The 19,584-nt window shown below is 35.9% G+C and overlaps 1 protein-coding gene across 1 annotated transcript in view; it reads left to right on the top strand.

The window, feature by feature from the left end:
* The window catches only part of LOC145683063 (uncharacterized), a 334,454-nt gene that overhangs the window by 262,153 nt on the left and 52,717 nt on the right, over nucleotides 1–19,584 (top strand). Inside the window, exons 10-11 of the mRNA XM_081754422.1 lie at nucleotides 10,477–10,608; nucleotides 19,311–19,437. Coding sequence (XP_081610548.1) covers nucleotides 10,477–10,608; nucleotides 19,311–19,437 — 259 coding nt within the window. The remainder of the gene's footprint in view (nucleotides 1–10,476; nucleotides 10,609–19,310; nucleotides 19,438–19,584) is intronic.

The following is a 19,584-nucleotide window of genomic DNA, read 5'->3' on the forward strand; positions in this document are numbered from 1 at the left end:
GTAGTATTCGGTTTGCTGCCGTACTTTGACAGAAAACTGAAGGAATGTTTTCATATAGTCCTCTGTTTTGACGAATCCTTAAATAAAGTGAGTCAATGGCAACAAATGGATCTACATATACGTTGTGGGATTCAGTCAAGAATCAGATTAAAACTAGATGTTATACATCAGCGTGTTTAGAATATTTCCAAGCCTCCGATCATCTTCAAAGCATTAAAGATGCTGTTTCTCCTGATATTGTGAATAAATTTATACAGATTTCTATGAATTTTCAGATTCGTCAGACAGCTCTACTTTGCTACACATTGTCAGTTGTGGTTTTCTCACACTACAAGGTGCCTTTAAAACGAATATGAACACAACAAAATGGGACCTAGTAAAGTTTCTCAGGGATACTGTATAATCTGATTAAAGATTCGCCAGTTCGCAGGGCAGACTTTAGTCCCTATAGCACATCTAACACCTTCCCATTCAAGTTTCCTTCTATTAGATGGTTCTAGAACGGTCGTGTGGCTAAAAGACGATGTAAATTAATACTGTGGTAAGGGATAGTAATAATAATAATAATAATAATAATAATAATAATAATAATATCTGGCATTCTTTGCATTACTGTGTGGTTTGTTTGAACCGTTTCTGAGACAATTTCAGAACGATTCGCCAATGGCTTGTTTTTTTAATACTTTCTTCATTACTCTTGACTCTCGTCGAACAAGTGGTAATAAAGACCATCTGGAGAGTATAAAGAATCGAATTGACAAAGTAGATTTATCATTCAGCAATCGTATCCCAGTCAAACGCTTCGATTTTTGTTTTACTACCAAAGATGCTCGTACAACATGTGAAACGTGATTCAGGTTTAGAGAAGTTTGACTTGGAGAGATGCAGTCCTTACCGTGATCCAAAAAATATCGAAAAATCACCATTCAAGTATCTACTGTCTAAAGCCATCACATGCTTAGAGCTAGTGTTATTGAAAACAATGCATGCGAAAAACATTTCACAAAATGCTTAGAAAAATTGGTTGCCAAGAAACGGATTACAAGTAGATCTCGTAAAAGGAGAGTACCTTAAACTTTTCTCGAATGAACATTTTCTGGAACAGTGCCAAAAGTACAAAATAAATCAAAAGCAACTGGATGATTTTATTTATTTACTTATTTATTTATTTATTATGGAGTTAATAAATATGGAAGGGGCAGTGGGGTAAAGATTTAAAGTTCTTCATTGAACTTATCCTTACACTACCTCACGGAAACGCCTCAGTTGAAAGGAGGTTATCTGTAAATAGTGTATACTTGAGGACTTGAAGGAAGAAGAAAGTTTACTGGCTTTGAGAATGTTTTGTGAAGGTGTATCAGCAGCTGGTGGGATGGAAGCAGTAAAAATATCCACGGATTTGATTCATGTGGCTAAAAACGCCGTTGCCCGCTACACTGAGTACTTGTCTAAAGAGAGGAAATGAAAGTACAGCCAGAGAAAATACTGACAGGCAAAGAAAGAAAACAAACTGCTAAATAGAAAGAGAATTGGAAGCAGAAATATTGCAAGGTTTAGCAAATACAAGAAAAAAAGAAGCTGAATTAGATGAAAGAATATTCGAACTCGGCAAAAATGTAAATATTAAAGCTGGTAATTTCCTTTGAAGACCTATAGGAAATGTTCTTTCAATCAATTTAAAGACTGATATTTAATTATCATTGTTAAAAAGAAGTTTTTCTACATTGTAAACTTAGCAACTATAATAGGCCTATCGGAACTTCAAAGAAATGTGCTGTGAATAACATAAATGTCAGTTCAGTCTAAGAGGAAATAGATTGTAGATGTTTAGTACTAGTGGGTGTAATTTTACTATTCTACGAAGATAGGGAACTTCAGTTATACATAACCCGTCGAAGATTATATTGAACTACATTTAAAAAAGTTTTACAAGTTCAAGAAGATGCACTCAGTTTAAGACGTTTGCAAGTATTTCTTTTCTATTTTTTTCACAGTAAGTGCATGCTCTAATAATAATCAGAAATTGCATTCTTAGTGTTTTCTAATTAGATATATTACAAGACAAAATATAATAAGTTAGTATTCATGATAAAAAGGAGAAAAGATATTAAAAATGTATGTTTCTTTCGTTTGTATACGTAGCTGACAATTATTATAGTGCGAAGTATCGACCATTTTGCCGTGTCACGCCTTGGGGAAACCTCCCTCCCCCATCGACCGTGAAATTAAAAAATAATGGGACGTGAGAAAATCCGTGAATTTCATTCCTGAATTTGAGTGGGTACCTTGTTTCTGCACATTTTATATTATGCAGTATTGATGTGTTATTTCAACATATTGCTATAACTACTTATATTCATACTCTGTGTACTGTTTTTGACACTAGGTTGTTTACTAGTTTTATTGACATGTTACTTATTAGATTTTTAATGCTTATTCGTACGTTGTTACAGCAAGTATGGTACAAAAGCATGTCAGGTTTCAGGGAAAATTTAGAAAATAGCAATGAATGATTTGAGAAATATATATAGAGAAAGTGTTGACAGTGTAATGGAAAATAGCATCATCTGAAAGAAAACCTGAACAACTCTGGTTAGTTGTGAGATTGAAGCATTTAAGACAAGAATGCATTTCAAAGCAGTATTATACCATTCTTCATGCAGTACAACATCAGGGTTCCCACTTTGTGGAAAACATGAGAATGTTTATTCCAGGAAAATTAGGCTTTAACCCGGACATTTTGATAAACAAGCTGAAAATTTTTGAAGATGTTCAGAATATTATTCTAATAAACTCACTCAAAATCCCAAAATATCCGACTTGGGAAAACCGAGATGTGACATCAATATGGCCGCGACTGATTTCATCCTTTAAACTTTAAAACATTATATCTCTTCTGCATTTCATAGATAGGAACTTCGTTCTTGTTTCATTTTGCAGAAAACACATTGGATATTGTTATTCACAACAGCTACTTGTCTTATATTGGCGCTGCTTTCAAACATAGGAACTCAAAGTGAAAAAAATATGCATTCTTGATCTTTTTTTAAGATTTAATTGTAAATAACTTACAAAGGAACATATATATGAGAAAATATCTTGAAGTAAATGTTATTTGTCGTTTAAAGAGTTTCTAACGAGCCCAGTTGCCTTGCTGTATCTCCATAACTAACAGAGATATTCAATATTATGTGCAGCAGGTCGTAATCTCTTATTAAATTTATTGTTAAGCTCTAGGGGTTGAAGACCAGTCTGTAGGTGTAAAAGGTTAGTGAAACCTGTACAAAATTAGTGAATTTTCGTAACTTGGTGGCCAAGACCTTAACCAACATCCCCCAAAAGTCCTCGTTGCTACAACGTTTGTGTCATCCAATATGGCGGCCATTTCTAATATGGCTACCGCATATAATGGTTTATAGATAGGCTTAGATCGGGACATTTCGGAAAACACGCTGAAAATTGGTGGAAATATCCTGGGAAGTGTTCTAATTAGCATATTTAAAGTTAAAAAGCATCCATTTTGGGGAAAACCGCCATTTTGAAAACTGACGCAATCTTGGGTATTAGCGTTTTGAGGTGTAGCTTTGAGAGTAGCAGTCCTATCAAACTATTTCTCGGAAAAAGTTAATATTTTTAGGCCAGATTACATAACTGAATGAATACTGAACTGAATGGTTAACTTCAAATTAAAACCATAATTTAGTACTTCTTGGCTACTTCAATTGAATTAAATGCTTTGATGGTGTGGTAAGAAACAAAATTAAAAGTTTTAGTACCCATCTTTACAGTAGACTGAAACGGTGTTTACTGAAATTATGTAATAGTAACGTTGTAATGGAGTCAAACCATGACACCCGAAAATACAGTCATTGTACATATACTTTTGTTATACAAATCAGAAATCAAAATTATTGTTATTCTATAACATTGTTGAAAATATTTTGCATGTTACGCTTCATCATTTACTGTTTCTATGTCCTCAGAATGTTCTTGGTATCGTCAGAATGTGCTCGGTTCTGGCATCCGTGGCCGTCGCAGTATCCACACATACCAGTACACACATAGACTACTTCTCAGGCCCTTCAATCTCCTTCACATTCAGATTTACAATTGCAGGAGATGATATGCAAGATATTGTTCGCTGCTCTATCTAGCTCGCTGGGGACGGGTTTGTAACAGTCGTTCTTGAGCATCCAGCCCCATTCTATTGGAGGTAAATGCACATCCTTGTGCTCTTGAACCTAACATAAATAAACAAACAAAAAAGTTACTATAAATATTTACGTACGATGCAAAACGAAAAGGTATACGGGAGCTCAATACAGAATATTGTGTGAATATGAACTTAATTTGAATAGAAAATGGGAGAATTGATAGAACAGTATAATATTCATGAATATATTTTTAGTGTTACTCTTACTTGTGATTGTTACTATGTGAACTACCCACGAGACCTTGCAGAGTCACGACGGCTTACCTTGCCCCGACCACAAATTTAAAAGTCAAAAAATTGGGATTTTTTAAATTCGAACTGGAAAGAAAAAAATGAGTAAAAAGTTTTGTTTGTTTCCAGATAAAGACAGAAGAAAATTGAACTAACTTGAATTTGTGTCTTACCAGGTGATAAACTTGATTGAGATGCTGCTTAACTGCAGAGGAGGTAGGTGAAAGAATCGCCAAATCAAATGCTGACTTCATTGCTAGCTTTGCCAGTTTGGGCATATACAGTTTATGCCTTGCATGGTCCAAATTCCATTAATGTCAAATCCATACAAAGCAAGTAGCAAAGTCTCTCGTGCCGTAACGATTTCTTAGTGAATGGCGTTTCGTTTGTCATATATTAACATCTTTCCCCACAAAATTTCGTTCTCTTTTTGCTTTTTGAAAGATTTATATTTTCCTTATCCTGAAGGGCACGGAAGTTGTGTTATAACTAGGATTACCAGATTTGTAAAATCAAAAGGGAGGATACTTTGACTTTAAAAAATCTTCCAATTGCTTTTCTCGAAACTTAAGTTTATTTCCAGATTATTTCAAACAGCACATTTAAAGAAAAAGAAAAATGTTATGGAAATTAATACATTATTAAAGTAAATTAATACAAAAACTACAATTACAAAATGATGACTGACTAGCAAGCAGAATACTAATGATGATTTAAGTCATGGTACTAACAACTTATTTATCCTATCTTCACTCTCGCAATATTTTAAGCATCTTGAAAACATGTTTCATTGATTAATCCTGAATCATCCCTGTTTCATTAATTAGTTGAGCTATTAGTCTCCAAACACGAAAATGAGGACAAAAGCGCGTCCAGCTTGGGTACTAGCCGGACATCAATTTTTTTAACAAAAGAGACACTGAGCAAAGCTTAAAACTTTATTTTAAATTATAATTTGTAACTGTTTCGGATATCTAGCATATCCTTCTTCAGACACGATCGAAATTAATGAAAATACAGATGTCAGTTTCGGACCTATGTGACGTAAAGAAATACAAATGAAATTATAACAAGTTGGCATTTTACGAACACAAAATTATCAGGAAATGTAGCCTACATGTTGCGCAAACGACAAACAATAAAATGTTTTTAATAAATACAACTTTAAAGGAACAGCAGCAATGATAGAAAATATCAAAGAGACATAATATGACTTTTCCTAACACGCTGTTTGTACCATGAAAAAAATATTAAAACAGGTAATTTGTTTAAGAGGGTAACTTAATCGAGTTCCCGATCAATACTGATTATAAATCTTACAAACATGAACCATTGACAACAATCGCTAGAAAACGAATGATTAGCTTAAATATTGCCATAGAAAATAAATAAATATAAAACAAAAAAAAAAAACATTGATTTACACAACAATCATATTTCGTTTTCTTTTTTGAAGTGAATTTTCATTTGATTTCTCGTCTCATCTAATATCCATTACAAGCTACGTCTTCGGTATTACTTGAGTGCAAAGCTGGAGTTGTTTCGTTGTGCGATGATTATGTCAGTAAACGAGTTTTTGAAGGGTAGGTATAGGAAATACATAATCACATTGCCTAGGAAATTAATAATTACATGGCAAGTCTTCAAAATTCAAAAAGATTGCTGGATGCTTATCTCAACACTATTCATGAACTGACAAATCGCAACTCTTAAAAAAATGTAATAAATTTAGAAAACATGAGCCAGGCAAGAATTGCAAAGTGGCAGTTGGAATCTTGTGAAAATTAGGAGTGTTGCCAATTTGAAAGGTCGAATAATGTACATTTGGTGCACATTAGAAGAGTCCTAAATTCATACTGGTTAACTATAGAACAAAAATAAGCATACCATTGACTTTTGGGGAAAATTTACTATTAAAATTAAATGCCACATGCTATGGTTTTTATTTTTCAAAACTTCACTTTAATTCAAAATGGTGGATTTCAAGATAGCTGCCGTCAACGATACCCTTATCGTATCACTTCCCTCTAGGCTTAATATGTATTACCGAAAACTTTATCCACTTATTATCATTAATACGCGGGTTAGAAGCGGAGGTAAGGGACTTAGGCACATAGAAAGTATAAACAATTAATATTCCTATAACTTTTCCCCAAATGGGCGTATCTGAAAACTAACTTCACCATTGTCTTCCTGATTAAATTCTAGCCCGAAATTATGTATCACATTAGGCTATTCCCATTTAAAAAACTTGACTTTAATTCAAAATGGTGGATTTCAAGATGGCTGCCGCCAAGGCCATACGTACCAGGCGATTTCCCCCAAGATTTCATATGTATCTACATGGTTGCATTTTCATTAACACTTCGTTTACAAAGGGTAGTAAGAAACTTCTACAGTAATCTCTATTAACCACATCACAACCTTTAAAAATTATTTAAAAAATAGAAAATATGCACCATGGCAAAAATTTCTGTCATTACAAGTAATGAACATATGTCCTCTATCAGCAATAAAAATTTCATTGAAATCGGAGCCGGACAATTGGGTGATGTCCCTTGTTAGCTAATTGCATCCAGTTTCTACTTTGTATTCCTATCTCTGCGAGATCCATCTTAATATTTCCTCCCATCTGCGCCTAGGTCTTCCTAATGGTCGTTTTCCTATGGGTCTACCAGTCAAGACTTTGAAAGCGTTTCTACTTTCTTCCATTCTAGCTACATGACCTGCCCACCTAAGCCTCCTAGACTTGACGGCCCTAACAGTTTTGAGTAAACCGTATAAACTATGTAGTTCCTCGTTATGAAGCTTCCGCCATTCCCCATTCTCGTTCCTCTTGGGTCCGAATATTCTTCTCAGGATCCTGTTCTCAAATACTTTCAGTCTATGTTCTTCCCTCAGAGTAAGCGACCATGTTTCACAACCATACAGAACAACAGGCATGATTATCGTTTTATATATTTTAAGCTTCAAATTCCTCGACAGAATTCGCGACGACAAGAGATTTTGAACCGAATAGTAACACGAATTCCCTGCTTTTAGTCGACATTTAATTTCTTCGTGAATATGAACATATCAACATATCAACATATCAAAAAACATATCAAGAATAAATACTTTTTAACTTTCAGTTCCTATATTTGAAAGCAACGCCAATATAAGAGAAGTAGCTGTTGTAAATAACAATATCCAATGTGTTTTCTGCAAAATGAAGCAAGAACGAAGTTTCTATCTTGAAATGCAGAGTAGATATAATGTTTTAGAGTCTAAAGGATGAAATCAGTCGGCGGCCATATTGATGACGTCATATCTCGGTTTCTCCAAGCCGGATTTTTTTGGGGAGTTAGAGTAAGATGATTAGAATAATACTCTGAACATTTCCACCAATTTTCAGCTTGTTTATCAAAATGTCCGAGTTTGGTCACTTTCTTGTCTAATTTTCCTGGACTAGTTAGAGAAATGAGAACATTTCAGGAAAATTAAGGGAAATAATGCATTTTGCGTAACATGTTATGGAAACTCAAGGGACGCAAAAGTGCAACACTTTCATGAGGTGTGAATTATGTTTCTTTAAAACTGTCAAGGTATTTATAGGGAAATTCCAAAGTCTTGAGCCATTTGTTTGTTTCTTGTATTCAGCACTTGTATCTCTCTTAATGAATCTAACGAGTCGTTGTGTCAAAGAAAGCATTATGAAACTTGCTGACAGTGTAGTGAAGCTTCTTGCTTTGAATTTGACTGCAAATAAAAATTTACTAGAAATAAGAAAGATGACATGGTTTTAAGACCGAAGAAACTACTGAAAGAACTGAGAGCATCAGATAAAGATAAACTACCTTTCATGCTTTACTGTCGAAACTTTTTGTTAGGCACAATCAAGATGATTGTGGAAAGGAGGCCTCTGAAGTACAAACTATTACGTACTCTGTCAGTTTCGGACTCCAGGCTACAAAAGTACAATCCAGAATCTGCTCAGACAAGATGAAACACATCCTACATACTCTGCATAAGCATAAGAGAATATCTGATTCTGTACCTGAGAAAGCAAAGCGTCAATGTATGTCCTTCTGTACTGAAATCCAGGGACCTCTTGCAGTTCGACTTCGGAGAATACGAAGAGAAGATGGGCAGCATCAGGTTAAATGATTTATTTGCGAAGGTAATGTCCAAGAAACAAGCATATTCTGGTTTGTGGTTTGTTGTGAAAATACATCTATTTTCATCCCATGGCAATGCCTCAATGGAGGGCGGGTTCTCAGTGAATAAGACACTTATTGTAGAAAAAGAAATCGAAGATTCTCTGGTAGCACAGAGGCAGATGCATGAAAGAATTTTGTAGTATGGAGGTGTGGAATCTGTTCCTGTTGATCGAAGAATGCGTCTCTCAATTCGTTCAGCTCGGAGACGCTATGATGAATATCTTAAAGAGAAACGAATCCAAAGTGCAGAGGAAAGGAAAATCAAAGGTGAAAGAAGAAAACTGCTGAAATTAAGAAATTGGAAGAACGAAAAAACAAATAGAATATGCTACAAACAAGAACAAGACGCTCTCGTAGAACAAATTCAAGAACTGAAAGCATAATATAATTCTATTTAAAAATGTAAATATGAGGATTAACATGTCTCGGAGTTGGTAATATTAGGACTGATAGTACTAGGCTAAGGGAGAGTTGGCAATATATTCTTGACTGCTTTGTATTGTTTTTTCAAGCCAAAAAAAGTTGCAATGTTAAGTATGTTTTACTGTATCATACATACATACATTATTATATACTTACATGTTAAATTTTGTGTAAATAACAATTACTCATATTGAACATAACACATATGTAATGTCAATTAAAGGTGTGTTGGACGTCTATGGGTATGAGAGGGGTCGTTACAAAAATATTTCATAGAACTTACCCTATATCTTTCCATTTATATTCAAGAATTTGTCAGGGAAAACAAGAATTTGTGTCAGGGAAATCGATCTTCAGTTTTTTTGTGGTAACCCTAAATATTCAATTCTTGTGAATTGGGCTGGCAAGGTAGGTATTATAATACATGACAATGATCAAGAAACTATTTCACAGAAGTATCAACAGTGTTTATTGGCGCGTTGTAATTTTGGAAAACTACTTCATTTGCATGCGTTTTGTGGAAGTAGGTAAACGAACCATAAAATGGCAGCGCACAGCATCAGTGGCGACGCTGTGTTTCACAATACGATGGAGAGTTTGGAGCATAACCTACCGATAACCTTCTTTGGATGTCCGTCATACATGAAGATGGCGCGTTGTACCAAATAATATATAAAAAAATAATTTAGCTCACTATGCGTCCTTAATCTTAGGCTTTCCTAGAACACCGTTTTCTTGAGATAAAATTTTGTCAGTGGTAGTCAGCTGTTTGGAAATCGAATTCGACTGCTAATGTTCAGGTTATCCAAGTCGCATCATTGCTGCGATTGTGGAAATTGGTTGTTCCAGGTGCTGATTGAGTCCTACAGCTATATTTCCTGAATTTACCCTGTTGTTGTTGGTCACCACTCTCTTCTATTCTCATTGTTCCTTGTTACTGATGATACTCGTACGTCCACTATTACTCTTCGCTCATGTTTGTTTGCCATGTATAGTGTATTATCAAACCTAGGGTATAGTTCTTCCAGACACAGTTAACAAACTAGCCATTTTAGATATATTTGTGCATCCATAATTTCACTTTTTTTTTTAAGAATTCTGAGGTCTCCCAATTTGGATCACCATTGTCTGCCTGCTTCAAAACATTGTCTCCGTTTTACCATATCTAAGGTGGTACAGATGAACACGTAGCATACCACTAAGGATTTCCAGGCGATGCTTATCCATACTCAGTGCTACCACCTCGATTCCTATTTGGATCAATAACAATTCTGTTATTGATTATATAATTAACGACTAACTGGATGCAATGAAAATACAAAACTTTCGTACGCATTTTTAGTTTCAATCAAGGAGTATTTTTTTTAATTTGTAATTTATTAATGTTAAGGATTATTCTTTCTGTTTCAGAAGAAGAAAGCGCGAAAAAAATAAAATTATTACAAGAGAACATTGATCAAGAATCAGAGATTTCAGGAGGTCTGAGAACTGAAAAGGAAAAAATATGTGCATATAAAGAGCAAGTTTCACTCGAAATTAAAGGTGAGTAAAAATTTTTAGTAACTTTTTGAAGGCCGTATGTTAGGATAGGTTGAGCCCCTTAGTCGAGTGCGACCTCAAGAGCTGTTGTGGGTTGACGATCAGTGGTTAACTAATCGTCCACTGTGTGGGGCCGGATCCACTCTCTTACTGGAATTCATTCTTCTGTTGATGTCACTGCTTTAACTGTCAATGGTGTACTAGATACTAAATCTTCAGAGATATCTGACACTTTGGGCAAATATTTTGCATCTATCTCTTATAACAAAATACTTTGGATAGGGTAATAATTACCTGTACCTTGGGCAGAAAGTGCTCATACATATGCACTATACTTCATAGAATGTTAATTTAATAATAACAGAAGAAGAATGTTTTTAATATATGTAAGAGATTATTATGGGATAGTTGTTGCTATGTAAATGTTTATGGATACCTAGTCAGCAAGTTTGTGTGCTTGACAGTTTGAAGGAAAATATATTATAAAGTATATCAGCTAATAAACCATTTTAGCAACGTTCATCGACGTTATCATTCTAATAGAAAAGGTGAGAATAATGGTATATAATTATTAAAGATAATTTTTACATGCAAACAAATACTACCACTTAAGATCTATATATCTTACTAAGCCGAACCAGGTTGACGACTACCCTTGGTGAGTCGTTATAAAAATTTTGGTTTACCTCACCCGGGACCATACCGCAAATTCACATCCCGAAGCAGAGTAAGGTTGAATTTTCTTTTTGTCATATAGTTAATGAATACAAATTTGACCATATTACGAAGTGGTAGAACAATTATAAGAAAAATGGACACTGAAACAATGGAAAAGGAATCCCATAATAGTGACAATGGTGAACATAATGTAGCACCAGAAATGACATCATCAGAAGATCGAATCTTGCTAGTATTACAGCAGCAATTGGTGCAGATGTCTACTGAGTTAAAGCAGACGATGAAGCATAACTCTGAAGAATTAAGTAGACGAATAGAACAGAAGTCTGATGAATCTAACAAACAATACGAGGAATTAAGCAAACGAATGGAACAGAAGTCGGATGAAACAAAACAATTAATTATCCAGACGATGAGCGATATCACCTCGCAGTTCGAGGAAAAATTAAAAGGAACATCGGAGCAATGCCAGAGTAATCACAACCACCTGAGCCAAGAAATCAGTAATATAAAAAAGGATTTAGAAGTAACCGAATCTTCTGTTCAACAACAAAAGATCCAAGTCATCAGTAATGCTAACAACATACGTACAAACACGCAATTGTTAGCTACGTTACAGGAAGAAATTAGAATGCTACAGGTTAAGGACCACACATACTACAATAACCCGTGTGATGGTCGCTTGGAGTTTCCACACTCACCAGAGATGAACCCACCTTCGCCAGTATCTGATGAGGATATCATTTTAGAAGAAAGTCATCCGAAGAGTACAGATGGACGAAACATAGATGGTGTAACGACACATCACGTCATGAATAGGAACTGTCACCCAATGGGTACATGGAATGATAAAAGGAAGGTAAAATTAAGTGTTAAGATGAGTGAAATACGAGCCATGAGTAAATTCAGTGGTAAGTGTAACGAGAATGCTACTTCTTTCTTAGAGAAATTCCAGGATGAGTGTAATATAATGTGTATAGATAGATCACAATATATGAAATTAATCCCTCATGTATTACTCCCACCTTGTTCACTATGGTTTAAAGCAGTACGTGATCACATCAGTACATATGATGAATTCAAAGCGGCATTGATCGCGAATTATGAAAATGACTTTTTGCTGGCAAATAGAGATGCCACCATTAGAAATCAACACTTCAATCCTCGATTGCATAAATCTGTTGTAGAGTTTGTTGTAAATACATACAACGAATTAAAGGTCGTTAATCCATTGCAATCGGAATCGAGAATAATAGCATCAATTCGAAATTTGCTTCCATTTAAGTTACAACAGATCTTATTTTCCACACAGTGTATGAGTTTCAACCATTTATTAATGCTTGTCCAATGCTATGAAACTCAATACCATGCTATGAATCAACAAGCAGGAATGGGTAAAAATAAGAATAATTCAGATCATTTTGTGCCTGTTCGGAATTTGAATATCCGAAGTGTGAACAATACGGAACATAACCTAAGCCGAGTAAATTCTAGCAGTCAAAACGAGCAAAATAGACAAAGTTATGTAGGGAATCCGCCTAACCTAATTAATCGTAGCAATCCATATGTTAGACCATATAATCAAAATAGGTTTAAAAATAGACCGAATGTATGGCGAAATTCTAGGAATACAGCAAACTACGCGGATAGACATAATTGGAGATCAAGAGATGGCACTTCACATCCGGATCCAGGTATTGAAGTAATTCCTGTACAGAACAATAATACGGGACATAATAATGATTGTGCAGTACAATGTACTTTATTAAATTCATATGCAAGTATGAATGTAACCTGATTACCGTTAATGAAATTAAGTTAAGTTCATATCAGTTATAGATTTTCATGAACATTTATTTTATTTTTATTCAATTTAATTCTCTTTAATTCTCATTAATCAATGATAATTCTCAAATGTTTTTAATATATGTAAGAATTATAATTCGATTCATAAATGATTAAAAGCAAAGGTTATTTATATTAGATTGATTTGTGTAAAAAAACTTAACTGTCAAAGATTATGTTAAGAAGAAGATCTATTCTATAAAACTAAATATTCGACAACTATCTCGAATGAGATTCTTCTATGTTGTGATGCCTTATTAATCTAATGTTTATTTTAAAATATCACCTAAAATGATTATCATATAATGCGCCCTGACTATTTGTAACTCATGTTTGTCCCTTACGATTTTTGAATTCGCACCCTTCAACGATTAAATAAATGAGCGACGATATTTTTAATAAGAAAATATAATAATAATATAATGAATGTAATTAAAAATAAGTATTGATGAAGTGTAATATTTGTTATAAATATATATATATATATATGAAATGTAATGAAGATATATATGAGGTGCGATCAAAATGTGATGGACATATGCAATGTAAGAACAGTATTGTAAACGGACCAGTGGTTCTTGAACATAAAAGCCAAACTCGCTTATGATTTTTATATTCAGTCCATTTGTCGGGCGACATTTTATATAACAAAATACTTTGGATAGGGTAATAATTACCTGTACCTTGGGCAGAAAGTGCTCATACATATGCACTATACTTCATAGAATGTTAATTTAATAATAACAGAAGAAGAATGTTTTTAATATATGTAAGAGATTATTATGGGATAGTTGTTGCTATGTAAATGTTTATGGATACCTAGTCAGCAAGTTTGTGTGCTTGACAGTTTGAAGGAAAATATATTATAAAGTATATCAGCTAATAAACCATTTTAGCAACGTTCATCGACGTTATCATTCTAATAGAAAAGGTGAGAATAATGGTATATAATTATTAAAGATAATTTTTACATGCAAACAAATACTACCACTTAAGATTTATATATCTTACTAAGCCGAACCAGGTTGACGACTACCCTTGGTGAGTCGTTATACTCTGAGTATGGAAACTATCCTCCAACGTTCGTTTCTATTACGGCTCGGTTAGAGCGGGACCCGTTAAACCTCCGTAGCACCAATACCGAAGATTACAATGCTCCTTTCACCCTTGTTGAGTTCGATTCTGCTCTTCGTGAATCGTCCAATACTGTTCCAGGGCTTGATCATATATCCTATGAAATGTTGCGCAACCTCCCCGCGATATTCAACTTGCTTTATTGCAACTGTATAATATGGTGGAGCGTTTTGCACTTTTTCGATGACGACTGGTGCGGAAAAGTGCCATTAGTGGCACCGACCTTACTGAACTTCTTTTATTTATCTGGACAATCTTACCCTGCGCGACCGGACTTTAAGTGTTTGGTTAGGCAACACGCACAACCCAATGACAGAAAAGCTACTTGTGGTCGTTTTTAGAGTTACCTGATGGCTATATTACAATTATTTTATTAAAAGAAACTTATAGCAATGCCAGTAAATAATTTTAAAGTGCTTGAGCAGAGTACAACCGCATCAGCTGAGTTGTTGGAATTAATTTTCAGATTTTGCTTGGAATGCCACGTTAACGATCATTATAGGCATTGTCCTTGATACAACACGATTTTCTTTGTGTGACTCTTCGCTTATTTTGCTCTGTACGCAATACAACCCAGAACTCACCACAGCGTCCAAAGAAACTTGAATTCTCGTTTTGGAATCTTGCGTGTCCTCTCATAATTGCAATCTTCGGGAGTTTTACATTTGCAAGCCGCAATATAAAAAAGAGACTTTTCCGCGTGTGCAACAAAACCTGCACGAAGAGTTGCTTCTTGTCTTTGTCGACTGAATTGTTTTTCATTGGTGCGACACTTGTTATAAAATGTTTTCAGCATGTCAAAAACTCTCTTTTATGCAACCACAGGAATGCTTGCTTTACGCCAAATATGTACAACTCTGTCCAACTAGTTTACAAATGTCAGTCAATGGAAATTTAGTTACACTTTCGTCTCCACTTAAACCACTTCGAAACCAATGATAATGTCGCATTACGTCAGTGTACGTGGGTAACTGCACTTCAATCATTTCACTTGGAATGCCAAATAAGCCTCGTTTCACACTTTCCCGCGTTGGTTTGCTATGAGGCTTTTTCTTCATATTGTTTTCAATTGCACCCTAACTTGGAAACCAAAGTATACAAAATGTCTCTGAATAGTGTCGCATTAACAAGACTGTAACTTTAGGTAAATTGCACAAACTCGCTGTCTTAACAGAAACAGTAGCGAACTGAAACCGTTAAAGCTTAAGCTGCAAAAAACTGGCCTGTTGGATTGGTTGGTCCAGATACGCAATATTTATACCACTGCCGAACTTCGAGCGAGAATATTCCTGAAATCCCGGCGTAGGTTCTGGTGCTAACGAGGCGAGCGGGAGGTACGCGAATCTTCTGGACGGAGCCGGACGTTGCGACGACGCCCGAAGAGCGTGGCCAAAGTAGGCAACCACGAAGTTGTGTAACCTGTCGCTAGATTGCATTTTCTGTCAGTGTATATAACAAGCGAAGAGTTGCCAAAAACAAATCGTGTTATATCAATAGCTATGCCTATAATCATCGTTAACGTGGCATTCCAAACAAAATCTGGTCATTAATTCCAACAACTGAGCTAATATAACTGTACTTTGACTCATAAACATTTTAAAATTATTTACTGGCATTGCTAAAAGTTTCTTTTAATCAAATAATTTTATTATAGGCATCAGGTAACTATAAAAACGACCACAAGTAGCTTTTTTGTCATTGGTGTTGTGCGTGTTGCATAACAGTCCGTTGGGGCAGGGTAAGGAATTGTCCAAAAAATTGTTAAAAAATCTTTTAGGTCGGTGCCACCAGTGGCACCTTTTCTGCACTAGCCGTAACCGAATTTCCAACAAAAGGGCAAAACGCTCCACCCTACTGTATAATCGCATCTGGGTAGAGGAGTTTTCTCCACCTGCTTGGTGTGAGTCTCTGGTTCTCTCCATCTTAAAGCCAAGAAAAGTTGCAACAAGCCGCACGAGCTACAGACCCATTGTTCTTACGAGCTATCAGTAAACTATTTGAGCGTATGACCAAAAAGCGCCTGGTGTGGTATTTGAAATCGAGTTCACTTTTGAGTAACGATCAAAGTGAGTTTCGTTCTTTCCGATCCACTATGACAATCTCGCTTATCTTGAGGGACAAATTCAAGACGCCTTTCTAAACGGGAAATATCTTATAGCTGTATTTTTCGACTTAGAGAAGGTGTATTATACCACATGGCGTTACAGCACCTCAAAACAATTATATAACTGGGGTTTTGGTGGGCATATCGCCATTCGCCATTCGCTCTCTTAAATATACTTGTCTCCACACTCTGAATCTCCTTAGTGTGCTGACCCACCGCACGTTGCGTGCTGATCGTACTATTCTGCTTCGCTTATATCATAGTCTAATCCGGTCCGAGTCAGACTATGGCTATGTTGTGTATTCATCTGCTGGTTTTTCTGTGCTGCGGGAACTAGATACAATTCATCACCTGGGTATCCGACTCGCTACTGGCGCTATCCGTACCAGTCCGGTTGTCAGCGTTTATGTTTTGGAGGACGAACCATCGTAAAAATTTCGTCGTGAGAGGCTACTGCTCAAATATTCTGCACATGTGCGCTGTATCCCTGGCCATCCCTGTGGATCCTGTCTTCGTGGTGCTCGGATATACGAGCGTTATACTGCACGTCCTCGTGTTACACGCACATGGTACATCCGGGCGTGTGACAGTTCCCTCATTGACGATTTCATGTGGCCCTCTCTTTCGCTGGTTTATTTTGGTCTGTTCCGCTATCAATACTTCGGCATCCACGACACGATCTACTATACTTGTGTTCCTGTTCCAAGCAGAATACCAATTCCCACGTGTACCAGCAGGAGTTTGCAGCATTACTCGAACAGTACCCTCATTTTAAAGTGTTTTATTCGAAAGGTTCTAAGGATGGAAGCAGCTCAGAGTTCCAATTGGATCGCTTGTTTCAGTTTTCACTGCTGAATTAACTGCGATTATGCTTGCCTTGGACCACGCACTCATGCTTTCGTTACGTCATGTGCTGGTTTCCACTCACTCTCAGTGCGTGGTTCTGAGCCTACAGAATGTCTTCAGTAAGCACACCCTCGCTTAAGACATTCTTCTGATACGCCATCAATTACAACAACAGGGTTGTGTTATCGTTGCCTGCTGGGTACCGGGTCATGTCCGCATTCGGGGAAACGAACGTGCTGTCACAGCTGAAAAGAATGTTTTTAACTATGGAGATCAATATTGAAACCAAAAATAGTACTAAATTTGTACCACTTCCATTTGGAATAGCCGGACTTCGGAGATAGAATGTATCAATGCGGTACTAAGTCCATATCAGAAAACGTTAGCTCATTATCTGCTATAGTTTCTACACTCTTGATCAGTGCTGAACTCGTACACTTCCGTCATTTTCTCTTTAAATCATTTTTTGAACTTATCGTTCGGTTGCTGAATCCATACAAGAAATGAATTTTCCCTGAATCTTGCCAATTTTGCCTTATGGAAATTATTAAACTTCAAGCTTTCCCTCACTTGTGGTTTTACTAGATAAGGGATGAAATGAATCCTATTTTTTGGACAGCGAATCGGTTGTAGTAAACCTCTCCACTTTATGTGTAGCAGTTTTTGCTGTACATGGCCAACGTTAAAACAAGAAATGATTTATTTATGTCATTTCAGTTAGAACAGAGAGTTAATGGAGGAAAAGGAATGTATCCCTGGAACACTGGATCGATTCATAAGTAATCGCTTCTAGCTACGCTATCTTCTTCCATTTTTGCTTATACCTTCCTACACAGGTGGACGGATAAACAGAGCCTGCTGTAAGACTGATCATGCTGACCCGGTACAAGTAGGAGCGGAGAAAATAAAACAATGACTGTTTGGGTGTCTGGGTAGTAGTCGAAGTAATGTCATGAACTGCGAAGGTCAAATAAAGGCAGGGATGGGAATGGCGAAAGAAGCGTTTAGGATGAAGAAAAGCCTGTTTTAGTGCGCTCTCATGTAAAGAGTTAGGTCAAAGGCTCACATAATGTTTCGTGTGTAATATTGTAGTCTATGTGACACAAACCCGATCATTACGCCAAGGGAGTTGGAAAACGTGTATGCGTTTGACTATTTCCTGAGCGATTTTTTCATTAGAGTAGAGCTAGAAGCGTGTACACAGGAATTTATGTCGAGGGTAGAGGGTCCAAAGCTTTCGTTGATGTCCAAATTCAATATGAGAATAAATTATATTAAAATTGGTAAAATAACCCCTGGACTTGGACTTAACTTACAGAAAATTTGGGATTTTGCAGTAAGTACTCTCAGAACTTAGCCTGCATACGTCCCTGACTACACGTTCACATTTTGTTACAACCAGATGCTAATAACTACAGTTCCGAAGAAAACTGAGGTTTCCGTGTAACAAATGTCTAATTAGGATCTTAGCCAACTGTCCTAAATCAGAATTGCAATTATTAAGAATACAATTATCTTCCACTTTTATTTGCGTTGCTGTTTATCTGAAGTATTCATTAGTTTTACAAGTTCTGTACTGTCTATCAGATTTATCGAATGAAGTAGTTTAAACTACTCAAACGGGTCTAGCGGTGCAGACGGGTCAAACGAACCAAGTAGGTTTAACAAGTCATACGCTCATATTGGGTCAACCCCTTTTCATAGACGTAAAATTGCAATTTAGATCCAGCGGGCGGGGAGCAGGTTGTCCAGAATCATTCAGTTTTCCTAGTTTCTAGTTTAACGTTGTGCGCTTACGCGCTGTATTCTAAAGGACATGGATCAATAATGAAAATGAATGATTTTGAAAGGATTGGTGAAATTAAATTTTGTGAGAAAATGAAAAAAAATCGAGAAAACTGATGTACACGAAATTGTCCGCCACAAACTCATAAGATCAGAAATCGAGACATGGAACACTGTACAAGTGAGATACTGTGAACCCAATTTTTATTTGATATTTGTGGTTAAGTTCTTTTTAAACAGTGAGATTTAAAATATTTGCTACCGAATTTATTTCTACTACACTAATACAACTACATTTTCGCTTTACTTTCAGCTAAAACCATGTTCACTGTTTCTCATTCTGTGTATACTGGATTAACGTCTACAAGCGTTAAAGAAGTCCCAAGTACGAAACTGCTTGGAAAGAATGGTTTAAATAAAGTAAAAGAAATTGAAGACAGGTAAGTTTAAATGGTGCTAAAGGAAATAAATAATTTATAAACCATCACTCTCAGACAGAATTAAAGGTCTTCGTTAAGCACGAAAGTACCCCACACTTTAAACGTGTTGACAAAAAAGCAGTTAAAATTTTCAGGACCCGTAACAGT

The sequence above is a fragment of the Thermobia domestica genome, chromosome 4 (genome assembly GCF_964235325.1).
Source record: "Thermobia domestica chromosome 4, izTheDome1.hap1.1, whole genome shotgun sequence".
Taxonomy (NCBI): domain Eukaryota; kingdom Metazoa; phylum Arthropoda; class Insecta; order Zygentoma; family Lepismatidae; genus Thermobia; species Thermobia domestica.